The sequence below is a fragment of the Myotis lucifugus genome, unplaced genomic scaffold (assembly GCF_000147115.1).
Source record: "Myotis lucifugus unplaced genomic scaffold, Myoluc2.0 scaffold_0, whole genome shotgun sequence".
Classification (NCBI taxonomy): domain Eukaryota; kingdom Metazoa; phylum Chordata; class Mammalia; order Chiroptera; family Vespertilionidae; genus Myotis; species Myotis lucifugus.
In genome coordinates, this window is record NW_005871048.1 from 19929329 (window position 1) to 19956071 (window position 26743).

At 37.2% G+C, this 26743-nt stretch overlaps 1 protein-coding gene across 2 annotated transcripts; it reads left to right on the plus strand.

The window, feature by feature from the left end:
* Positions 1-3463: 3463 nt before the first annotated feature.
* Positions 3464-15575, plus strand: NUDT12 (nudix hydrolase 12). 2 transcript variants are annotated; one of them, XM_006081176.3, is made up of 7 exons: positions 3464-3481; positions 5941-6152; positions 6684-7273; positions 9481-9648; positions 11179-11292; positions 13984-14183; positions 15272-15575. In XM_006081176.3, exons 2-7 carry the CDS (start codon positions 5947-5949, stop codon positions 15380-15382), a joined length of 1389 nt encoding a protein of 462 aa, XP_006081238.1. In that variant the 5' UTR covers positions 3464-3481; positions 5941-5946; the 3' UTR covers positions 15383-15575. The 2 variants fall into 2 exon arrangements, with proteins under 2 accessions (XP_006081238.1, XP_023605314.1); XM_023749546.1 differs by lacking the exon at positions 11179-11292.
* The last annotated feature ends 11168 nt before the right edge of the window (positions 15576-26743 follow it).

The following is a 26743-nucleotide window of genomic DNA, read 5'->3' on the forward strand; positions in this document are numbered from 1 at the left end:
TGAAAGAAAAGCAGCTATTACTGTAGACGGTTTTTAAAATATCTGACATTCTTAATTTTAAATTTTATAATTTATTAGAGAAAAAGGCAAAAATATATAAAGCATTAATACAAAAATTTAAAAGCAATGTGTGGCAAGAATAAGACATACCTCAAAACAGTATAAGATTAATTACCAAGTAAAGTTATCTACATAAACTTTTATTTCTATATTGCCATAAAATCAAGTTTCTTTCTGGTTAAGGGAAAGTGATAATGGATTTTCACTAAATTTGTAGGATAAAATGGTATATTTATTTACATAATGGAACATTACTCGACAGTAAAAAAAAAAAAAAGGATATTATACCTTTTGCAACAGCATGGATGGATCTGAAGTGAAATAAGCCAGTCAGAGAAAGACAAATACCATATGACTTCACTTACATGTAAAATCTAATGAATAAAATATACAAACATAGAAACAGACTCATAGATACAGAAAACAGACTGACAGCTGTCAGAGGGGAGGGAAGTTGGGGGGCTAGAAGAAAAAGGTGAAGGGGTTAACAAAAACAAAACAAAACAAAAAAACCTCATAGACACAGACAAAAGCATGGTGATTACCAAGGGAAAGGGGAGTAGGGGGAGGTAGAAGAGGGTAAAGGGTGGATAAATGGTGATGGAAAGAGATTGCCTTGGGTGGTGAACACACAATACAATATACAGATGATGTATTATAGAAGTGCACATTTGAAACCTATATAATTTTATTAACCAATGTCACACCAATAAATTCCATAAAATTTTTTTTAAAATTTTTTGATCCTCACCCAAGAATATTTTTTCCATTGATTTTTAGAAAGACTAGAAGGGAGAGAGGGAGAGAGAGAGAGAGAGAGAGAGAGAGAGAAGTTGATGTGAGAGAGAGACATCCATTGGTTGCCTCCCGCACATGCCCCACCAGGGCTGGGGATCAAGCCAGCAACCAAGGTACATGCCCTTGACCTGAACTGAACCCAAGACCCTTCAGTTTGAGGGTCAATATTCCAACCACTGAGCAAAACTGGCTAGGGCCAGATATTTTTAAAAATACATTTTTAATGATTTTAGAGAGGAAGAGAGAGGGAAAGAGAGATAAAAACTTTGATGTGAGAGAAACATTTATCTCTGTCTCCTGTACACCCCACCCCTCTCCTACTGGGGATTGAGCCCACAACCTGGGCATGTGCCCTGAACAGAAATCAAACCCATGACCTCTTGGTGCATGGACAATGTTCAAGGAGCCACAATGGCCAGGCAGGGTCTGACCAGAATATTTACAAGATGAGTGTAAAATACGTTTTCATGCCAGAAAGGAAGTAAGCTATCAAACACTATAGTCGTGTGGTCAAAAGAATTTAGCCCACTTGAGGGGTCCCCACTAGCCAAAGAAGAAACAATTTGAACATCAAAATAATAAATATTATTAAAATCCTTTTTAAATAATATCTTCAATGACATAAAAGATACTTAAAATTTTAACATCCATGAGTTCATAAACATACTTAAAAACTTGAAGGACAATAAGGAACTAACTCATTATTCTGAAAACTAGGAAATAATGGAGAAAGCTACACATTTATCCTAATCTTCCTGTATAACTGTACAGATATTTAATGAGGCAAAGTTATTATAAAAGAATTTGTTAGTAAATGTAGAATGAATAATCAAATTGGAATATCATCATTTTGAAACTCTAAATGAAATAATGGACCTATGTGATAATCATCAATGGCTGCTAAAACTATTAGCTGAAAAATCCATGAAAAAAATTTATCACAAACTTTATCAGGTTGATAACATCTGAACTCAATAACCAATTATAACATGACAAAAAGAAAGACCACCAGACAGTATTTGCCTCTTAATGTAATACAACAGGAAGGAAATAATAACACCTATGAAATCTTTTTGAAAAAAAAAAGGCTTAATCTGGATAGTCTTGTAGATTTAACTACCAATTTACAAGAAATACAGAAGGACATCATAGGAATACAATTTGCAAAACTCAAAATGTGGGAAATTCTATAAGGCAAAAGATGATCAAATCATCAAATGTAATGTGGAGATTTTGTTTAGGTTCTGATTCGAGTAAAACATGTAAAATAAAATTTATGAGATGATAAAATTTGATACTGAATGCCTCATATTACAGAATTATTGTAAAATTTAAGTTGCATTAATGATATTATAGAAATGTTTTTAAATACCTTTTATATTATATATATTCATAATTCCAAAAGTTTTATTCTTAAATATTTATTAGTAAAATAACATGGTATCTAGAATTTACTTCAAAAGAATCTAAAGGACTGGAAGATTATATATTAATAATTATTTATGCTATATTACTAATATATTAACTTTTTTTTACTAATCTGTTTACTTAACATACGTTGGAATAGCAAGATTGGCTATTCCTAGTGAATTAACTAAAACTTAGTATTTCTAACCTCTTGCCTAATCACAGAAATCATTAAGGACTGAAGGCAACTATTGACGGACAGAAGCATAAATAAAGCTAAAAAGAGCAGTTGTGAAAGTACAATGTTGACGGGAACAGAAAACTTCACTGTGATAAGCTTCTAATTGATATATTGGGTAGTTAGACAAGAGCAGAGTAGAAAGGATAGGCCAGGTACAGAAGGTCACGAGGGCCAAAGCTCCGGGTGCCTAGCAACAGACAAAACTGGAAACACAGTATTATAGGGTGACCTTTCCTCACCGTGACTATCGCTGGCCATGTGGTTTAGAACTCCTGACTCCTTCATTGTTGCTGATTGCCCAAGAGACAGTTTAGTAAAGAAAACATCTGGATGTTAGAAGACTGCCAACACCTACCTTTGTAATCTCGGACTCACATAACCTCTGTAGGTTTTTGGAGCATAATAAACAACAGCGGCAATAATAATTGTGTTGAGGGTACTAGCTATAGACTTAGCACTGCATGCATTATCCAATTTAAACCTCACAGCAACCCAAGAAGGTGTGTTGTGGGCACTTGGGGGGAATCAACACATGGCACCATTTTTCACATGAGGAGGTTGAGGTTCAGAGGCCAACAGCTTATGTAAGGTCATGTACTGGAAAGTCTCGGTCCAAGTCATATTCCAATTTTCTTTAACATGAAAGAATGCTTTGAGCTCTCCATTGCATTGGACTCTATCGACTGGTGCAAATTACTGGAAAACTTAAGTCCATTCCACAGATCTCGAGTTTTCCAAGCCAGCACCACACTCCACACATCTCACCTGGAAGACTCACCAATCCTTCACTCACCTCCAGGAAGCCTGTTGTCCTAGCCTGGAACTCCTGTGCGATAGGACTGTCTTCCCCCAAAACCCCACCCCTTCTAGGGTGGCCCACAGCCTTGGACCTTCAAACTACATCTCCCATAAAGCCGTGCGAGGTCACCGGCCCTTTACCGGAAGTCAGGAAGGTTTTATCCGGCTCCGGGAAGAGTAAGTGTGTGTTTTCCAGTTTCCTGACCACATCCCGTTTTCTGCTGTTCTGGTCTTCGCTTGGTTAGTAGCGCAGCGGCGAGCCAGGCGGTCGGCCAGGTCTGGGGCCCGGGACCAGTTTCCATACCTTCTGCCCCTTCCCCCCACCACCACCCCACGAATCGCCGGGCCTGCGGGTCCTGGGGCGCAGCCTCGCCCTGGGCGCGGGCGAAGGAGCGGTGACCCCGCCGCCTGGCCGGGAGGGAGCGCGGCGCCGCGGGGCCCCTGGGGGCCTTCCCAGCCCCGTCTCTGAAGCAGTGAAAGGAAACGCTGCCTCGATTTGGTTTCCCATTAAAAGGACGCTCACAGTAGTGGCGAGAAAATCAACTGTTTCGGGCATTGGACCCTCTGAAGAGACCGGCGTGGGTGGCGCCCGCTGGTTAAAGGGCCGCCCTGGGTGCCGGGAAGGGGTCGGGTGGGTAGCGGTGGGTGATGGGGACAGAGCCCCATTGGAGGGCCGCCCTGCCTCCCCTGAGCCCCGGACCGTGGGCGAGCCATGGCCCGAGTTAGCAACGTCAGAAACAGTGGGTGTTGGTTTGGATCAACCTAAGACCGGTGAAACCTGCGGTTCTGTTAGATGGCCCCTCAGAACAGCCCGTGCCCCCCTCCGGGAGCGGGGGCAGCATTTAGGGAACTGAGTCACCCGCCCTGCCTTCCAGTGCGCACCCCATGGAGGACCTGTCCGTGAGACGGGAAAGTAAATGGAATGAATAACGGCGCTATTTCTCGGTCCTGAGCTAAGGGGGAACGTGTGCGTTTCCAAAGCCTTTCTCCTGAAAACATGTGCTGCCATGAGCCTGGCGGGCGCCGGGGCTGCTGAGCGGTGCTGTGCTTTGGAGGACAGTTTTGCAGCCCCTTGGAGCGGCCTGTGGGGAGGGGGAGGAAGTGAAATATTGCTCACAGCAAACCTAACTAAAGGACCCATATGCTGAGATTTTACAGCAAGGAAATTTCAGAGAAAGGCAATGCAGAAGGGAGACGACACATCAGTCTGTACATAGCAGTGCTTCGAAACAAAGTCCTTAAAAGGTGTGTCTTTATTAGAATATTTTTAAAGCATTTAGAAAGCTCAATATGAAGACAGTGGTCAGGTAAATTTTAAACTAAATCTAAAGAAAAAAATTTTTCTAATACCGAAGTCACTTTCAATTAAGTTATAAACAGATTTTCATTATTAGGTTTTATTCAAATGTTTACATTCCTGTGAATATATTTCACCTATTGATAGTTTTTACCTACTTACTTGTAAGTACAAAGATACAAACAAGAAAGGTAAACAAAACTAAAGTTACTCTCTCGTCCATTTCCCCCTACTCATACTATAAAATTAATCTGCCAAATTTGTAGTGTCAGAACCCTAAAGAAAACTGCTTTCAAAAAATATGGATTCTAACCTTTCCTTCCTTTAGCATAAATATCTATTGCTTAGAATAGTAGAAACCCAAATATTAACTGCATTTCATAGAAAAAAAATTACACATTAAGAAAAGGGTACTTTGAGGAATTCATAGACAACTAAAACATGAACCATTTCCACCAAAAATAGCTCAGTTTGTGCCCTACCACATTTAACCCATGTTTAGGCAACATTTATTAAGAGATATGAAACAATTATGTTTTATTTTTTTTTTCTTACTGAAACAGTGTGACAAAGCAGACAAAGTTAAGGGTTTAAAAAGTTTCTGTGATTCAAGGGTAGACAAAGTGACCATTAGAACAGTGTCCAATAAATTAAAAAAATATATGGTCATCTGATTTATGACAAAGATAATACTGCAGTACAAAAGGACAAGATAGTAATTTCAAGAATGATACTAAGTCATATGGATTATTCTATGAGATAAAAATGTATGTTGACCCTTACCTCACACCTTAAACAAAAATCAATTCCAGATAGATTTCAGAATTGTGCAAGGGAAAGCAATACATGGTTTTCATGAGGAACTTAGCTTTTTAATAATTTGTTAAAAGTTCTTAATTTCTCTGAGGACAGGAACCTGTTTCTGGTACCAGCAAATCTAAGGGAAATACTACTTGTCATCTGCTAAAAACTTCTGCCTTTACTTCTGTCTGCTTTAAGCCCTATTCCCATTGAAGTATGTCAGGTCTACTTCAAATACCTGCTTCTCTTTGTAAAGCTGTACCTGGTCCCTCTCCCAAGGATATGGCCCCCTCATCTGTATTACCAAAGATCTGTATGTTATGTATATATCCCTCATATTGAATCATATTTAAAATTCCCAACTGATGACAACTTTGAAATGTATGCTGTGATGACAGTTGACTGCTAATTACCTTTTGCTAATTATGTTTTAGAAACCATAATTATTCTAATTATATCAGCACTCAGATAATGTTCAATTGTTGATATGAAGAACAATTGCAAATGAGTTTTTTTTTCTATTTTCCTTTTTTTTAAGGAAGAAATGTCTTCTATAAAAAGAAATCCAAAGCAAGAAATAGTTTCTCAATTTCACTATTCAGCTGCAGAAGGAGATATTGCCAGGTTAACAGTAATACTCAGTCATTCTCCATCTCTTCTCAATGAAACTTCTGAAAATGGCTGGACTGCTTTAATGTATGCTGCAAGGAATGGGCACCCAGATGTTGTCCAATTTCTACTTGAGAAAGGGTAAACATTTGAGACTATATCACCTGAAGGATTATATGGTTTAATTTCTGGGTTACATCTTTTCAAAGTTTTCTTGTAGCCATTATTTATATCATTGGACATGTAAATAACTCATTGATCAGTTTTGTGATATAAAAATGTAGCATAATTTCTAGCTAAAAGCTTGTAACTTTACTGATGCATTAACTTTTCATTCTTAATAGCAAAGCAAACTTAGGAGTTAATCTAATATTTTTTCCAAAACAGAAAATGTGAATTTACCCACAATGACTACTATTGTAAAATTTTAATATCTCATAGCACATACTGCTTTTTAATTTTATAATTCTCCAGAAAATTGAAATATCCACTATCTATAACTTTTCATCATTTATGATTATTTCTTTTAACCTTCCCACTTGTAAATTATGTAATAAATGAAAAAAATCTATGTAAGCATTAAATAAAGGAACTATAATATGCATCTGAAAATATTAAGTAAATACTGGAGAAAACATTTGTTTCCTATTATATTTTTCCTTTTATCTATAGGTGTGACAGATCCATTGTCAACAAATCAAGGCAGACTGCACTGGATATTGCTAAATTTTGGGGTTACAAGCATATAGCTAACTTACTAGCTAATAATAAAGGTGGGAAGAAGCCTTGGTTCCTAACCAATGAAGTAGAAGAATGTGAAAATTATTTTGGCAAAACGCTGTTGGACCGGAAAAGTGAAAAAAGAAATAATTCTGACTGGCTACTAGCTAAAGAAAGCCATCCAGCCACAGTTTATATACTTTTCTCAGATTTAAATCCCTTGGTTACTCTGGGTGGCAACAAAGAAAGTTCCCAACAGCCAGAAGTCAGGCTTTGTCAGCTGAACTACACAGATATAAAGGATTATTTGGCTCAGCCTGAAAAGATCACCTTGATTTTCCTTGGAGTAGAACTTGAAATGAAAAAAGAGTTACTTAATTATCCTGGGGAAGTCCCAAGAGAAGAAGAAGATGGGTTGGTTGCCTGGTTTGCTCTAGGTATAGATCCTGTTGCTGCTGAAGAATTTAAGCAAAGACATGAAAATTGTTATTTTCTTCATCCTCCAATGCCAGCTCTTCTGCAATTGAAAGAAAATGAAGCTGGTAAGAAGTGAACACTCTATACTTGTATTGATGATAATCTGGTCTTTGGAACTCTATTGGAGTTGTATGTATCTACAGTTTCTAGAGGGCATGCTTTTTTCAGTAAGCAATGAAATTAAGCTATATCTTCATTAGAAACCTTGTAAAGCTCTCACCCTAGGGGACTACTCTCCTGGGCAGTTACAGCAGTCTTACTCAGCCAAGACAGATTTCCCCAGAATTAACCCTAAAGCATGATGGTTTCATTTGATTCTTCAGTGAACAGTGAGCACCTGGTGTACAATGAGCATGATGGCAAAGACTTGGACTATTTCGTTTTTTCTGTTGCTGGGTATGCCAGTTCATGTGGGGCCTTTCAAGTCATGATAAGAACCTAGGGATGTTAGTCTAAATTCTATTTAAATATTATAACCTGACCTAAACCTATGTTTAAGAAAAGGAAAAAAAACCCCTCACTTTGGCTGCTTTGTAGATCATGAATTGTAGGCAATTAAGTATGGCATTCAGGAGTCTTGTTGTGAGGTGATTAGCAATTACTGCATCCCAGGTAAGATATTTTATTGGCTTGGATTAGTAGAGTGGCAGGAGAGAGAGAGAGTTTGAGATATTATGGCAGTAGGACTGATAGGGCTTTATCAGTATGTTGAGACTATTATAAGTGAGAGGGAGATGATAGTAACTTGGACTATGACCTAAATTAAGGTAATAATATTAGAGATGGTGAAAAGGAGGTACATTCAAGATATATTTTTGAGAGAAAATTAACAGTACTTATTGGAATGAGGATAGAGTATATAATAATGAAGGAAAAGATAAGGAACAACTGCTAGGCTTGAGACTTTAATAATTTGGTAAGTAGTGATACTATTTTTTAAATAAAATAATATAGGGTGATGAGTAGAACAAGGGAAGCAGGAAAGAGTTAAAGTAAGTAAATCAAGATATTAGTTTTAAGCATGCTAAATTTTAGAGGATATTAGAATCTGGAAAGAGGAGAGGAGAGGCCTGAACTGGTGATACCCATATGGGAGTCATCAACACAATGATGGTTTTTGAATCCCAGGAAACTACTGAGATTACTTCGAGTTGAGAGCAAGAAAGAAAGAGAATCTCAGAATCATACCTCAATGCCTCTCAATTTAAAGGTCAGGTAGAAAGAGAGGAGCCATCAAAAGTGGAAACCATGAGAGCAGAGTATTTTTGGAGATACTGGTCAAATGGATTGAATGCCGTTGAGAATATGTGTAAGACAAAGACAAAGTTTTTGTGGTTTTTTAAAAGATCTTTGGTTTGGAGAGAATGAAGGTTTTGGTGACTTTGACAAGAGGAGTATCAGTGGAGTGGAAGGAAAGAAGCTAGATTATGATAGAATGAGAAGTTAATGGGAGGTGATGAAGGGGTCACTTGTCAGTGTTCCCCTTCCCATAGGTCAGTGGTCAGCAAACTGGCCCCTTGAGTGTGGCTCTTCTACAAAATACCACGTGCGGGCACGCACATACAGTGCGATTGAAACTTCGTGGCCCATGCCACGGGGCCAAAGAGCCGCATGTGGCTCGCGGGCCGCGGTTTGCCGACCACTGCCTTAGGTAATGGGGAAGGCCCTTCCAAGGATATGAATGTTGTAAACAGCATTATTTTTTTAATATTATGCGCTGTTTCCAGTTGTAAACAGGATAGGTTCCACAGTGACACGGACCAGTAGGGGCTTAGTCAGTCACCAAGGTAGAGATGGGTACCAACAGTTTATAATACTGCCTTTTTTGTTCAAGTCCAAGTTAGGAACAGCCTTTGTAATGTATTTTTAGAAAAGTCTCCATTATAAAGTTACTATTTGTAGAGTCACTATACACCTTGTATATCCAAAATTTCAAAATCATCTGTAGTAAAAGTCTGAGCTAATACAGTGTGTAAGATGGATGTTAGTACATCTATCTTATGTGAGTTATATTTTCTTAGTTCAAATTAAAGTTAAATCTAATTTTCATTTGTCATATGTAGAATTAAATCTTTTACTTTAAAAAAATGTACACGTCATCAAAATATGAGTACTAAACTCTTGATCACACCGCTATTCAGAAGTATATTCTTTATTATGACTTAAGAACATTTATACCATATGTCTTTATTATGACTCAAGAATATTTTACTTATGATTAATTTGTTTATAATTCTTCACAGAATTAAAACTTTTTGTTTTTCTCAAAAAGGAGTTGTAGCTCAAGCAAGATCCGTTCTTGCCTGGCACAGTAGATACAAGTTCTGCCCAACCTGTGGAAGTGCAACTAAAATTGAAGAAGGTGGATATAAAAGAGTATGCTTAAAAGAAGACTGCCCTAGCCTCCATGGCGTTCACAATACATCATATCCAAGAGTTGGTAAGCCTTTTCTTTTACAGTGAAATCTCAGCCACCTGGAATCTTGAGGAATAAGACATTTTTGAAAGACAAGATTTTCAGTTGCTGAGGGGTTGACCTTTTTGTTAAAAGCATGTTTAATTTAACCATTAAGTCTATAAGTATACTTTATTGCATACTTTCATGAATTTTAAGTAAAGGACATTGTACATAATTAGCCATTTCTTAACTCTGGGTTAATCAGTATGAATTTGATGTGTTGAGATACACGATTTCAAAAGCCCACCAATCTGGGTCCACTTAGTTCAGGCCCCAACAATTTAGTACCTGTTTGAGGCATCACCCAAGCAGTACAGTCTGGAGCTAGCTTCTCATAACTGCTGGTATCTGCCTATACTTTCTCTGCTCCTAATTGCTTTGAGACTGCTGTTGGTTTAGAAATCTGATAACCCAGCCCTATCAAACTGTGAGAAAGAATAGACAGACTAAGTAAGCAACACCTGAAGAGGTCTCCTAGGAGTAAGTAAAGTGCATGGCTTAGTGACATCTATTTTTACTGCTTGGGAATCTTACATCTGATTCCTGGATCTCAGTCATGATATAGAGAGGATAATTCACTAGATAAGTGATGTCCGGAGACATGACTGTGTTTAATTTATACGTATATGTATTTTTTAATAGCTTAAATGTAATCACAGAACTACCTTAGCTTTAAAAACATTTTATTACGGATTAGGATGGAAGGGAAAGGAAAATCCACTACATTTACTATGGTAAAATTTGAATTTTATTCATGCCATGTATTATCTACTCACACTTTTTTCTTATAAAAAAATAAGAGCCCTAGCTGCTTTGGCTCAGTGGATAGAGTGTCAGCCTGTGGACTGAAGGGTCCCGATTTCGATTCCCATCAAGGGCACATGCCTGGGTTGCGGGCTCAATCCCTAGTAGGGGCATGCAGGAGGCAGTCAGTCAATGATTCTCTCTCATTATTGATGTCTCCCTCTCCCTTCCTCTCTGAAATCAATAAAAATATATTCTTTAAAAATATGCCTAGCATACCATAAGTACACAATAAATGTTATTAAAATGAGGACAAAATTGATCTTTTACCTACTAACAGTATTCTATATAACTTCCCTAAAATACTGTCATTAGGCAGAAAGAAACAATCTCTTGTAACTAGACAAGTCTTGTTCTTACAGTAGATATACCTTTTAATTATCCTACTAGACCAGTGATGGCGAACCTTTTGAGCTTGGCGTGTCAGCATTTTGAAAAACCCTAACTTAACTCTGGTGCTGTGTCACATATAGAAATTTTTTGATATTTGCAACCATAGTAAAACAAAGACTTATATTTTTTATATTTATTTTATATATTTAAATGCCATTTAACAAAGAAAAATCAACCAAAAAAATGAGTTCGCGTGTCACCTCTGACACACGTGTCATAGGTTCGCCATCACTGTACTAGACAGTGACTACATATACAGAATGAGTGGAAATTATTTTTTCCTGTTATTCATACATCCAATTTTTTTTTTAATAGATCCAGTAGTAATCATGCAAGTTATTCATCCAGATGGGACCAAATGTCTTTTAGGCAGGCAGAAAAGATTTCCTCCAGGCATGTTTACTTGCCTTGCTGGATTTATTGAACCTGGTAAGCTTTTTAAAAATAATTTTTGTAATGATTTTTATTTAACATATAATTTCCAAATAAATATTTTAGGCAGCATTTGAGAAATAATCTTTGATAAATTCAATAAAATCGTATGTTTACATATTTTCTTTGTATTTTAAATGATACAACTTTTGTTTTTACTAATGGAATAATTTTGTGTTTTAAAAATTCAGTACTTGCTCTTTCATATATCTTTCATATATTTCTGTTACCCAAGATATCAGCATGACTTACACCTCACTTCCTTCTGTGCTAGACTCAGCTGTCATCTTTTCAAATATATCTTCCTGGTAGCCCCAAATGCATTCCTTAGCCCCATAGCCTGCATTCACAATTCCTGTTATCCTGCCAGATTTTTTGCTATAGCACTCATCACCACCTAACATGGTATATATGTATGTATGTATTTTTGTATGTATCTATTTGTCTATCTCTATTTATCTGCTTTTACCAGAAAGTAAGTCCATAAGGTCAGGGACTTTGTTTTATTCATTGGTATGTCCCAAACCCTTAAAGCAGTGCCTCTTACATAGTAGGAGTTCAATAAATATTTGCAGAATAAATGAATGAATATATCTATTAATACATGTTTAACCTCAAACTTCCAATATTAATCTGCATTACTAGATAATAATAGTAATAAATATATATTAGAGCCACACTCTTTTCCCAAGGCTTTCCATGTATTAAATCATATGATCCTCAGCAGTTTTATAGATGGGGCACAAAGGCACAGGGGCTGAACAACTTGCCCCAAATCAAGCAGGTAGTAAGTGATAGGGCAGGGACTTAAACCTGGGCAGTTGTCTCTGAGTCCATGATCTTAATCACTCTGCTGCTTCTCATAGCTTTGGATTACTTTTTTCACTGCTGTGTAGTATTCCATTTATGAATATCCTGCAATTTATTTATTCTGCTGTTGGACATTTATTTCAAAGCTCTTGCTATTACAAGCAACACTGCCATTAATATTTTTATACCACTCCTTGTACACATTTGCAAGAGTTATCTAGAGTATATACCTGAGAGTATCATTGTTAGATCGTAGGATATCAGCATCTTAACCTTTTTAGTTATTGCCAAGTTGCTCTCTACAGTGTCCCGGCTAATTTACATTCCTTTTAGTGGTACAAGAAGTATTCGGTTATTCCAAATCTACACCAAATTAGAGTTTTCAAATTTTTAATTTGTCATTCTGATGGATATGAAATAGTGTGTCACTGTATTTTTCATTTTTATTTCCCTGCTGATGGAGTATCCTTTCCAAATGTATAATAGGCACCCAGTTTTCTTTACTCCTGAGTTGTACATGTTTATGTTGTTTGCCTATTTTTGTTTTTGGTTGTTTATCCTTTTTTCTTATTGATTTTAGGAGTTTTAAAATATGTATTGTATGCTAATCTTTATTTAGTTATGGTCTTGCAAATATCTTATGCTAGTCAATGACTCATCTTTTCACTGTTTTCTGTGAATATAAGTTAATTTCAATATAGGAAATGTATTAATCTATTTAAAAAGAACGCTATATTTAAATAGCATAATATTTCTAAACTTCCAGATAAACTTAACTTAGAAACCATTCCCTCTATCCTAATTCTCAATTCCAAAAATCCAAAATATAAAGTACATTTATAGGCATCATTTTATTTTATCAAAGCTGACTGAGCAGTCATCTAGAGCAGTGATTTTCAGCCTTTTTCATCTCAGGGCACACATAAACTAATTACCAAAATTCTGCAGCCCACATAAAATATTTTGCCAATCTGACAAATAAAATATGTATACTCTTTATTGATTTACAAAAGTATAATAGTAACTACCTATCTTTTTTGCTCCTAAGTGACTTTTTAAAAAATCAGGTGCCTTTACTTGTATATAGTATATAAGGATTTCTGGTACAAAGAATTAACCAATCAGGCTGAACCTTATTATGCAATATGACCAATAATATGCACCTCTGTTATATGACTTATATATTTATTGTTCAAGACAGGGCATTCACATCGGTCAGCTATTGTTGTGTTGGCTGTTGTCATGTTTCACTTGACAGCCTAAGGGAAAAGAGGTCAATGCCCCTAACTAAATAGTCATGTATTGCATGTTTTAAAAATTCTTGCAGCACACCGGTTGAAAATCGCTGATCTAGAGGAAAATAATAATGTTAAAAGAAAAATGCTGAATTTCACTTACTGTGGTTTTTAACTTTTAGTGTTATGTGCTTTCTAACTATTTTGAAAACAGTTATCTGTAATAATTGACAACATAAGAAAAAAGAGTTGGAAGATTTTAGTGAGGAAAAGACTAGCCATTAAAAAATAGTTATAATTTATAACTATTTAGTGATAATATATTAATGAAATAATATATAAAATGTTTACAGTGTTTAGCCAAAGGTAGGTGCTAGATAGTTGTATATGTTAATTTTTTTAATGTAACTAAAAATTTGGACCTTTAAGAAATGAAAAGTTTGTTGGTATTTTGATTTTGTATGTGGTCATAAACTTTAAGAAATAATGTTTTCTTGAATTTCAATTTAGTTTTAGGCTTCTGCTTTCTGATTCTTTGAACTGGGTTTCTGTCCAAAGTGATTTCCAAATGTTTGAACCATTCCTACACAATATGTCCAGGGCATGTTCATCAGCTACTTGTTCTTTTGCCCCATTTGATTAGGGGAGACAATAGAAGATGCTGTTCGGAGAGAAGTAGAAGAGGAAAGTGGTGTCAAAGTTGGCCATGTTCAGTATGTCTCTTGTCAACCATGGCCAATGCCCTCTTCCTTAATGATTGGTTGCTTAGCTGTGGCAGTGTCTACAGAAATTAAAGTTGACAAGAATGAAATAGAGGATGCCCGCTGGTTCACTAGAGAACAGGTAAAGTTCAATTTAATTTCCTTCTATTGATTGTTCTCTGACTGTATCGGTTTAAGCATGCAGCAAAGATACTTGTTTTCAGCAAGTTGAATGAATGGCTGAGGCCTCTCATCATGCATGGATTACAGTGTAATCAATGTGTCCTATGTTAAGTCATTCTCTGAGATTCTTCTAGTAATGCTGATTCTGTGCCATTTTCTAATCAAATGCCATTCCTTTGGATTAATACCTTTTAATGGACTGAAAATAGATACCCATTATTTCAGAGATGAAAAACAGGAATATTGTTTTTAGACATTTTGTATTTTAATTATAGCTTTAAAACAGTTTTCTCTCAAAAAATCTATAATAACCTATAATAATAAAAGCATAATATGCTAATTAGACTGGACATGCTTCCTTCCTGACAAAGCTGCAGCGGGCGGGGGCCGAGGCAGAGACGGCAGAGGCCCCTGGCCACAGTGGTGGGTGGGGCCTCTGCCCGTGTAGGAATATCGTGCATCAGGCCTCTAGTAGTATAAAAAGCTTAAAATCTGTGAAAAATTCTTGTTCAGTTTAAAATATACTTAAGGATAAGAATGAAAAAACTCACAAGAACTTTTTGAAACACCATTAAGTATTATAATGAGAGATAAATTACTTGGCTGTGTTTTGTATAACCCAGAGTATTTGTATAGAAAACAAATGGATATACTTCAGTATTGAACACCTGAAATCCTTCTGACTATGTCTAAATAAAATTGATTTGCTCAACCTCCAAAAGTAGAAATTAGAATTTTTTTTCAGAATTTTGTAAAATGGAACCTATTACAAAAGTTGACTTTACTTTGAAAATAAGTGTGGAGCATATACTTAGCTTTTTCATGACTTTATTTTCTCAAATATTTTAAAAATTGAATCACAAACTCATTGAAGCAACTAAAGATGCTGTACTAAATTTTGCATGGTGAATATAGATGTTAATCACTTTCTACTGTTGTTATTCACTATAAAAGTTCTCACATTTAAGTTGAATTGTATAAGCATAGAAATAATATTTAAGTATGAGAGTGTTGAAATCCTAATACATTTTATTATGTATATTTTAGGTTGTGGATGTTCTGACCAAAGGGAAGCAGCAGGCATTCTTCGTGCCACCAAGCCGAGCGATTGCACATCAGTTAATCAAACACTGGATTGGAATGAACCCCAATCTCTAAATCAATAACTAGACTTTGACTGAGTACTAATTGATTTCTAATACTACTTATTTCATCACTGCTCTTTAGAATGTCACAATACAAAATATCATATTGGGTGTCTAAAATATTTTCAAAGTGTACTTTTCATCTTAACCACAGAATTCTTAACTTTATAAATTACAACATTGCCTCAGATTTTGTTAAATCTGGATCATCCTTCTGTAAAGAGTTTTTTTGGGGGTTTTTTGGTTGTGCTCCATAATTTTATCTCACAAAACCATATTTCTAATAAGAGAAACCATGTTGTAAAGAAGTATGTTTTAAAAATGTAGGTAACCTAAACTCTTGTAAGCATTAGACCAGACATTAAAGACCCAACACTGAAATTAAACATATTCTAAAGGAATTCTCAAATATCAGATTTAAATCTCAAATAGATGTACATCTATATATATAAAACACTAATATGCAAATAGACCGAATGGTGGAATAACCAAACAGTCACTATGAAGTGAGCTGACCACCAGGGGGCGCGCGTGGAACATGATGGGCATCGGCAGCAGGCCGCAGAGCGCAGAACATGGCAGTTGTTGACTGCGATGGGATGGTGGAGCAGGTGAGCCAGACCAGGGTGGGGCGCCAGCTGCTGTCATTGGGGCGAGCCTCTGGTGGTTACTGAAAATTCTTTGTTCCCACACACTGCCCGGATCACTCAGTGCCGTCAGCGGGTGCGAGTGGCAGCTGCCGGCCCCGATCACCCTTCAGGGCTTCTCCACCTCCCCCTGCTCCTGAGGGCCAATCGGAGCCGGCAGCCACCTCTCACACCTACTGCCGGCACCAGAGCTGCCACTTGCACCACTGCTGACACCCAGCACCAGTCCCAATCGCTCAGCACCGTCAAAGGGTGTGAGCGGCGGCTGCTGGCCTCAATCACCCCTGAGGGTTTCTCCACCTCCCCCTACTCCTGAGGGGCGATCAGGACAGCAGCTGCCACTCACACCCACTGATGGCACCAGACCCGCTTGTACCCACTGCTGGCGCTGGCCCCAGTCACTCCCCGCTGTCAGCGGGTGCGAGCGGGGCTGGCACCTTCAGTGCATGGGAGCAGCAGGGGCAGGAGCAGGGCTGCTGGCAGATGGGACCAGAGGCCACAGTGGGAGGTGCCAGGCGGGAGCATGGAGGATGGGCCAAGACCCGCCCCTGTGCCCACCGCAGCTTCATGGCCCACAGTTCCTTTCAACGTGCACAAATTTGTGCACCAGGCCTCTAGTATTTAATAAAAACTGACTTTATGTCTTATCTTTTTTGAGAAATTAGACAAAATAATTTTAATGAGTTTTGAGCTTGCTTTTTCAATCTTCCCATTACCATAAAGTTTCAGTTATCAGTAGCTGATTTTTTCTCATCTTCCCATTGTAATAAATTGTTTTCTCCTGGTTCCATTGTTCTAGCAGTGATACAGTTACAGTGCTGCTACTAGTCTATTTCATCAGTGTTAAGAATTTTCTATTTTGATAACTCTACTAGTGATCAGAATAAGTGAGAGCATACTATTTTATCTGGGACCTCCTCCTTAAATCTAAAATTAAATCTTCAATTAATCTGTTCTACTCAAAGTCTTAAGACAAATCAGGATTCTGTGCTTTTTCACTGAAATTAAACATATTTGAAAGGAATGTTCCTTAAAGGTCAGATAGCTTTACATATTTTTAAAAAATACTGGCTTTATGGCATTTTCTGATACGGGTTGTATCTGCATTAACAAAAAATTGTATAACCATTACTCATTTTATTAAATGCAAATATAACATTTTTATTTTGGCCTTAAATCATCACATTCTAAGAAATCTTTGTAAAATAAATATATCTTAGAAATGAATCAGTAAGATTCTAGAGAAAATAAATTATAGTAATTCACAATTTTGCAACATAGAACTATATTTTACAAGGCTGTTTTGAAATTGTCTTAAAAGCTAATGCTTAAATATATAAATTTATATAATTTGGCTCTATACTATAGTATGTTAGCACTGGAAGAGAGTTTAAGGATAATATATATAGTTCATTGCCCTTCTTTTATAGATAAGGTAAAAGAAATCCTAAAAAGTGAATTTAATCATTAAAGGTGAATTTAAATAACTTTAATACAATTAATTGTAATTACAATTAAGTAACTTAATTACACAGTTATACTGTGTAATCTAGTGCAGGTTTCTGCTCTAATAGGAAGTAGAAACTATTACTAAAAGTATTTGCAGGGATGAATCAAAATAACAGGTGATAATAAATTTAGTTTACCAAATATTATTAACATTTTAGATACTAAAATTTATTAACTTAAATAATTTTATTAGATAAAACTTTATTTTACTGATTAAACAATGGTTTTCTTAGTAATTGATGAAGACTTATTGATAGCAGGACTTTGACAAAATTAAGACACAGGACATTTAGGTACATAATAAAATCTGAACTACATTGATACTTAGAAAATAACTTGCCTTGATTATTATGAAGCATAATGACTTAAGGTTCAGTTTTATTTCAAGTGTACTTTTAATACATACAGGTCCCAAGATTACATAAAAAATTTCAGGTTTCCATAATAGGATAGCAAAGTAAAATACAAAGTTATCAACAAAATATAGTTATAAATTTACTTTTGATATTTAATCCTGTACTCAGGGAAAATCAGTATCTAAGTAAATTATTGTTTTAATAATTATTCTTAAATTGCTAACCTCTGAGAGGTGAATAGCTACATTAAGTAGAAGGAATAGCCAAAAAATGGTAGCAGTTCAAGTGCCAAGAATGTATTCTACTGGAAATGAATGTAACAATACATTAAAATTTTTACCTATTTTCTGTTTTGTGTGTTATGTGTGGTTTTTAATGTTTTGATGTCTTCTGTAAAATATGGAATAAAACAAATTTTAGTTATTATCTGTTTAATCCTATATAATAAAAGGGTAATATGCAAATTGAACCTAACAGCACAGGCCGGGCTGAGGGACCCCTCAAGTGCACAAATTTTTGTGCACCGGGCCTCTAGTATGTAAATAAAAAGCACAAAAACCTTTTTAAAGTTATTCTATTGGAAGACTTAAATATTTTGTTTAAATCTTTTTAATTGTATAAGTTGGGTCATATATATGTATATATGTCTGACACACAATGACCTACATATACATGTCAATAATTTATCTTCACATTTAAAGTTATGTATTTAGCCTAATGTCTGTTTTATTACTTGTCCAATATTACCAATCTTTGCATTTTGAATTTCTCATTTGTTTATTGGTCAAGGAAGGACTAGAAGAATTAGAAGCCTACATATTTTATTTAATTGGAAAAATGACTAACTCTTTTAAAGATCAGGTAAGGAATATCAGTAAGGACAGAAAAGAATGGAACAACCGAGGTGAGACCATGAGATGGAAGGAGAAAGTATAAATTTCTTAATAAACTAAATTAACTATCATATGAAAACAGTAGATAGAACTGATCCTTGAACTGTGTTGTTAATGTGTATATAGCAAAATACTAGGGGGAAATGTTCTATAAAACAAATCTATTATTTAGAATAAAATTTCCACAATGCAAATTTTATTAGGGATGAGAGCGTTATTAGGTTCTGAATATTATATATATACTAAAGGCCGGATGCATGAAATTTGTGCAAGAGTAGACCTTCCTTCCCCCGTCTACTGGCACCAGCTTCCCTCTGACACCCAGGACCCGAAGGTCACCTGGTCTAATTAGCATATAACGCTTTTATTATTCTACTAGAGGCCCAGTGCATGAAATTCGTGCATGGGGGTGGTCCCTCAGCCTGGCCTGCACCCTCTCCATTCTGGGACCACTTTGGGGATGTCCGACTGCCGGTTTAGGCCCGATCCCAGGAATTGGGCCTAAACCGACAGTCAGACATCCCTCTCACAATCCGGGACCGCTGGCTCCTAACTGCTCACCTGCCTGCCTGCCTAATCACCCCTAACCCCTCTGCTTGCCTGCCTAATCTCCCCTAACCACCTCTGCCTGCCTGATTGCCTCTAACTGTCTCTGCCTCAGCCCCCACACCTGAGACCCAGGCTTTTCTCCTCTGGCCAGCCACAGGCACCCAGGAACCAGGCTTCCCTCCCTCTGGCCAGCCACAGGCACCTGGGACTCAGGCCAGCTTCACCCAGGCCGGCCACAGGTGCCCAGGACTGTGGGCGGTTTCGCCCGGGCCTGCTTTGTCAGGAAGGATGTCCGGAAGGTCGTCTGGAAGACGTCTGGTCTAATTAGCATATTACCCTTTCATTAATATAGATATATGCAAATTGAACAAATGGCAGAACCACCAGTCGGTGGAGGGTGGGGCCGGCAAGCAGGCAGCGTCAGGCCAGCCAAGGTGCGTGCCAGCAGGCAGAGGGAGGGGACGGTGATGGGGGGAGGAAGTGGCAGTGACCAGCAGCAGCGGAGGGGCAATGGGGGGGCGGGGCCACGCTGGCCAGCACCATCCCCTGATGGGCCACCCAGTTGCCTCCCACAGAGGGAAGCCAGCAGCGGGAGCTGTTGCGGGGTGATGGGAGTGGTGCCTTCCCCTGATCAGTCCAGTCACCTCCCACAGAGGGAGGCCAGGGGCAGCGGCAGCGGTGGGGTGATGGGGGCGGCGCTGTCCCCTGATTGACCTGCCTGGTTGCCTCCCACAGAGGCCAGACTGCAGCTTAGGCCCGCTCCCTACAGCATTCCCTGAGGGCTACCAAACTGTGAGAGGGCGAAGGCTGGGCTGAGGGACCTCCCCACCGCCACCCCTAGTGCACGAATTTTTGTGCACCAGGCCTCTAGTTATAGATATATGTGCATGTATGTGAGGCATGAGTGGGGTGGGCATTGAGTGAAATTTGTGTGTGTGCTACACTTAAAAGGGCCAGTTTTCTTTAGTAGAAAACTAGGAAAAAGTAAATTCAAGTCCAAAATTAAGAGTATCTATCTACAAATGTAAAAGATCTAGGTTGTGAGACACTTACAAAGGGGTGGACAGTTTGACTTCAGTGCAGATGGGAAAGGGTGCTCGATAAGGGGGCCAAATGCTTGGGAGCTTTGACACCACAGTGGTAGATGAGAGACAGACACACAGTATATTTTGAGAACTATTTTGAGGAGACAAATAATGTTGCCAAGAGCCTCCATCTTCAAAAAGAGTCTCATTGGTCAGGAGACAACTGGAAAGGAATTGTTTGTGAAAATAAACTCAATGCTGAAAATGACTATTTTTTTTTCTACACAGCATCTTATCTTCCCCCCTGCCTCCTCCCACCCCCCACCCCCCGGGACAGTAGATTTTCAAATAATTCAATTTATTTGCCCAAAGTAGAAATGGTCAAAGGAAAGTTAATCAAGATGGCATGGGAGGAAATGGGTAATTAGAAGCCTGAGTTATTGTTTGAGGAAAAAAACTCTCAACTATAAAATGAATACTTGGATCTATTAATGGGGCAGGCAAGTTCCTCATTCTATTTTCACTGAAGGATATGCACATGTGATTGCACTCGGTGGAAGCAGCACTTTTCACTTTTCTGTATTCCTTCAGGAATACTCGTTTCTCTTTTGCTGTTAAGCAGACAGCACCTAGCATTGGACAGTAGATATGTCTCCTATTCACAATTCCCATTATAATGATGCTGTACAGAATAGTGGGGGTAGCTATGAAATTTTAAAACACATTTTAAGTTAAAAAAATAAACCTTTCTGCTAATGGAAACATTTTTTCTTTCTAACTAAAAGTCTGATAAGAAACAAGCTACAGCATGAAGGATGAAAGCATGCCCTGGCTTCCCATTCCTGGGCTCATGGGAACTATACCAGACCATCCCCTTGTCTCACCCCTGATGGATTAAAAACATTCCTCTAATCGCTTGCGAGGTGGCCTCATACTTAGTAATGTGTAAGTTTCAGCCAGGAGTAGAAATTGAAAATGGTACTACTTATATCTAGTTTAGAGTAGAGGAAGTGGACAAGTGGTCCAGTCTGAAGTTTATTTTTGGTTACTTTTTACTCGGCCCATTTTACTCTAGTCCCAAATCGTAGTCAATTGGAGCAGTGTGAGGTTTCGAACACCTCAATAAAATACCTTATAAATATTTATTACTGCTTTCAGATAGCAGTAAGCTGAAGTCATCTCTGTCAGCAGGGGTAAAAACGATTTAAAATGCCATTGATCCAACAGCTTTGCTGCTAAGAGTTATTTTGCTTTTGTTGCTGGGCTTACCTGTTATGAAACAAGTTTGAAAACTCTAGTGCCAAACAGGCCGTATGGTTTGGAACTTCAAATAAGATGCCCTCACAATGGGTGCAAATTCAAACCTCAGGGGCTGCGATGGTTCGATCTGCCCTGCGTCTTAGGGCTTCAGTAGGATTGTAGCCATGAGTGGGAAGCCAGGAAGAACTTGGTGTGGGAGATATGCCATCAGTACTAATAAATTGTAAATTTAATTCACCTTCAGATTTCTGAGCCTTGTTAAAATTACTTTTTGCTTGTTCTTTCTGATATATTTCTAAGAACGAACAGATCTCTACTTACAGTAAGCTCCTAAGAAAATAGAACTCTAACTTATTCTCATAATATTAATACTATTTACATAGGACTTTATATATAGAATGTTGACAATTATTGTTTTTTTAATCCTTAAACAGTCCTATGAAATACGTATTAATACTGTAACATTATGTCCATTTACAATTGGCATAGAGGAGTTAACTTTCTCAAAGTCAGCATGTTAATAAATAGGAGAGCCAAAACTTGAACCCAAGTCTTTCACTCCAAATCCTTTCCCTACCAGCTATTTTAGAGAAGTTCCTTAATAATGCTACATTGGCAAAAGCACATCCAGTCTCGATATCCTCTTTCAATTCCTTAAATTCTGGTCATTTTTCAGATTGGGTCTTCTATTATTATCATACTTTTTTTTTTTCCCCACAACCTTCAATGCCTTATTTGGTTCCCAAATTTCTATCTCCAACTGTCTGTTAGACATATTTGTTTGGACATCTCAGAGCCTCCCACATACTACATATGTAAAATTATCTTTTCTCCCAGGCATGTTCCTGTTTCTACATCCCTATCTCAGAGGTCTTGCAAGGTCATCATGAAACTTTGATATTGTTATCTTTGTCTCTCACCCTACCCTACCCTACAGCCAACCCTTTTATGTTGGTTCTCTCTCTCCTCTCTCTCCTCTCTCCTCTCTCCTCTCTCCTCTCTCCCCTCTCCCCTTTCCCCTCTTCTCTCTCTCTCTCTCTCTCTCTCTCTCTCTCTCTCTCTCTCTCTCTCCACTGTCACCACCCTACTCAAGGCTACTCACCTGATGTCTAGCTCAATTTAGCTTCCTAAATTAATCTCCCTACTTCAAACTTTTACTCCCAATCCATTCTTCACACTGCAGCCAAGGAGATCTTACTAAAGGGCAATCTAATCTAGTCTTTTACTTACTCTTATTCAGAAAAACTCCTCTGTGGACAAAGGATCAAGTCCAATTTCCTTAGCATAGCAATTTACCTCCAACTCTCTTTCTTCCAACCCCTTATATTTATGTTTTTTGGGGGAAAAACCACAGACAAGCCTTCTAAAATTTTATAATGCATTGATAACATTCATTAAGGATCATCTGAATAATTATAACCAATTTTATAAGCTACTAGGTTAAATAGAAGTGTTTCACTCATTTAAAAATTCTAAACTGAATTTCCAAACTATATTTCCATTTGCATACTTCAAAGTATTTAAAAAATTCTAGATCAAGGCCTTTATTATTTATCCCAGTTTTAACAAATAAGCACTTGAGTCTAATAAGTCAAATGACTTCACAGGATATGGAAATAGAACTCAAATTTAAATCTTTCTAATGAAAGCCTATAACCTCCACCATACCATACACCGTACTGCTTCTGCCCCTCTATGTACTACACAAAGACAAGTGAATTAGCCGATAAAGAGCCAAACTAGATCATTTAAGTTTTATTTTTTTCTTGTTTCTTCTCATCTGCACCACGTGAACATCATAGCTGTGTTTCATAAACGCCCCTATATCCAAGCTAAGCCACAAGAGCACCATTGTGCACTAAAAATATATTTGAAAATAAACAGACTTTAGGAATAGTTAAGACAGATAATAATAGACCGATTAAAGGATGCTAGATCATTCCTGACACTGCATAAGATTAAATATGGTAATCAGATTTTGGATTTAGACAACCCCAGATAAATCCAAAGTAGAACAAGATGAGGTCTTCAAATCTCTACTTCATTTTCTTGCCTTTCAAAATACATATTTGCATTTAATTCATGTCTCCTTCAGAGCTGAGGAATTTATGAAGGCTTTACCCAGGTGAGCTGATTATATGTTCTTTTTACTTTTTTCTTCTTTTCTGTTCTGTTTTGAATGAAGCAGTCTCTATTTTAATCCTTGTTTTCATAAATTAGTTGCTTAGCAAAGGGAAACTTTTTTGAATATTATATATGAGGACACTTTAACAATGTATTTCTTTACAGTCACAGAAAGTCCAACAGCTGTTTGTAACTGACTCTGTCATTAGAGAGGATGGATGCATCCTAAAAAGTTCTCAATAGTCAATGTGTTTAGGCCTCTTTTATTTAGGCTAAGAAAGACATCATATGCACAGTTGAATAGCTACCAGCCATATCCTAATTTGGTTATTGAAATAAATTGTGCATTTGGAAAGCAAGGAAAATGCAATTGACAAGCTAGGCTTCTAAGCATAATTGAAATTCATTCTGAATTCAAGGACGGTCAGTTTCATTTCAAAGCAGTAATGTTTGTTTTGAATTCCTATATTCTGCTTTGTTTCCATTGCGGCATTAATTTACTACCAAATGTAAATTTGATTTTAATAAATCACCAAATGATTTTCTCATCTGGTTTAGTTAGTAGAATTTTTCTTCATTAACTTTACCTTAATTTCACTTACATGTTTTTACTTGATTTTTAAAATATATTAATCACCCAAAACATTGTAATCTGATCTCAAGAAAGAAGACATCAAAGATTACTTTTTCCTATGACAATAATTGCAATTACTCTGAGATTTAAAACAATTTCATAGGCAAATATTCTGGCTAATATTTTTGTGTAAATAATCCCAAATCAAACTTTGCAAAATGATCAGGAATTCAGACAGTCCTTGCCTTCCTCATTCTCACTCAGAATTTAAATATTAGATGGCTATTAATCTCCCTTTTCTTCTCCCAGCATGTAAGCATTAGTTGTTTTTTATTCTAGTGTCAGATTATCCTAAGGTTGAATAAGTACCCTCAAATTATTTATTTGGAAAGAAAGCAAAAATAAATTTCTATTGTCTACTTATTATTTTACATATTCTCCCAGTTACTAACAATTCGCTTTTTAAAATTTTTTATATGAAGGCATTTAACTTCTCAAACAAATCTGTAGTACCCATGTGAGTAAATTATAATCAGGAAATCAGCATGCTCATAAAATAGTTTTGGTGTGTTCTTTTCAAGAGGAAAATCATCCAATAACCAAATTTTCAAACAGGTCTTTAAAATGACATACCAGGAACTGAGATGTGATGGGTTAAATTCTCAACCCTCTCAACAGCCATGAAGCCTCTTTCAGAGACTGATTCCAGATTATTTTTGCAATAGCAATAAAAATTCTCAATATGATCTGACTTGTGAAGGTATACAGTAATTACACAAAACACAATGGTATGTTGCTCCTATCTCATGGGACTGCCCACGCCTCAGTGAATTTGAGAGATGCGATGAAATGTTAGCACTAATTATCTGCCCAATATAAACCCAATCCTAATGTAATTAAATTAACCTGGCAGGTTCAATCTAACCATAATCTATCATTCTAAGCATAATTCTCATCCTTAGCCAGACTGCAATTTACACACTTTTTTTTATGATAATGGGCAAAGATACAGTACAGTAGTTCAAGCTATGCAAAAGGAAATCCAGAAAATATCAAGCATAAAATAATGTAAAGTGTCCTATGGGACTTGAGTGAATAGAAATGGGTTTCCCAAGATCGATTCTGAAAGACCCTGTGCTGGTCAGGTCAGAGTAGGAGAAAACTATAATCACAGATTTCTCAGACATAGCAATTGAAAAAAATTCAGAGTAGCTAGCATTCTAATTGCAGTTGAAGAGGGTGACTTCTCTTTCTATACTGATATCTAATTTATGCATCATTCTGCATGTGGGATTAGCTAAACTTGCACTCTAATACTCCTTCTAAAACCAAAGAGTAAATTAAGCAAAGCAAAATACACTTCTTTAGGGTTTTCTAGTCTAACAATGTCATGATAATAATACATAGAGTAAGGCTGTACCTTCTAAAGTGAGTGACACATACCACTACTGGTCTGCAAAATGGTTTCGGATGGTGCACGATGGAGATATTTTTGTTATTTTTTATTTATTTGTTTTTGTTTTCATGAATATTTGCTACACCCCAGATTTTCACATATAGTACTGTCTAGTATAAAGCTAACGTAAAAAGTTTAATGAATCAATAAACTATTAAGCAAATAACAGCACAGCTATTTCATGGAGGTAGTAAGACTCATGAAAGTGGTACACAAATGACTGAAGCTGGAAGCAAATAGTGCCAGTTGCATTCAGTCATTCATTTCTTCACCCAACAAACGTTTATTAACCACTGTGTTCTTCCACATACTAGTATATGGAACAGGAACACATCAAAGTATAAGACAGACAAGATCTTCTTCCTTGTGGATCCTACACTTTGGTCCACATCCCTAGTGCTTCCTCAGAAGAGTAGGACAGGCTGAGGATGTATAGTATACACTGGGGTGTTTTCTCTTCCTTCGCTGGGCCTCAAAGTAAATTCCCTCTGGAGTTCTGTGGCTCAAATCAGGTTAACAATGGAGCAGCCGGGGATCTGGTTTAATCCCAGGAAGATAGTCTCACTGGGGGTGCTTCATAAAGAGCAATGCCCTGTAAATACCGGAGCTCTAAGAAGATGATGGATGCCCCATCATAAAAAGGAAGGTCAAGGTTTAGGTGCCTCACTCACCTCGCCAGACATCCCCCTTCTGAACACTTCCACACTAATCCTCCATGTACTTGCCGACCATTTTAGCTTACAGACAAAGTCAAACCCAAAATACAGCACAGGAACCCTTTCACTCTGAGAAGCCCAAAGTGAGCACAGGGAGACAAGCAGTGAAAATATGACATATCTTTCTTACTCTAGTGGCCCTGGCCTACTAATCTGACTTGCTAAGTCTTTATCTAAGTCATGTTTAGGGCAGATGAAAGCAAGATATCGAGGAATTAACACCTAAGATTGATTAAGGACACAATTTGGGTAGAGCCTCTACACT

Excerpts from the sequence above, each read along its gene's own strand:
- NUDT12 (XM_006081176.3), top strand. The coding sequence starts at position 5,947 with ATGTCTTCTATAAAAAGAAATCCAAAGCAAGAAATAGTTTCTCAATTT. Across the intron at positions 7,274-9,480 it reads ATTGAAAGAAAATGAAGCTG|GAGTTGTAGCTCAAGCAAGA; the intron begins GTAAGAAGTGAA and ends TTTCTCAAAAAG. Across the intron at positions 14,184-15,271 it reads GCTGGTTCACTAGAGAACAG|GTTGTGGATGTTCTGACCAA; the intron begins GTAAAGTTCAAT and ends TGTATATTTTAG.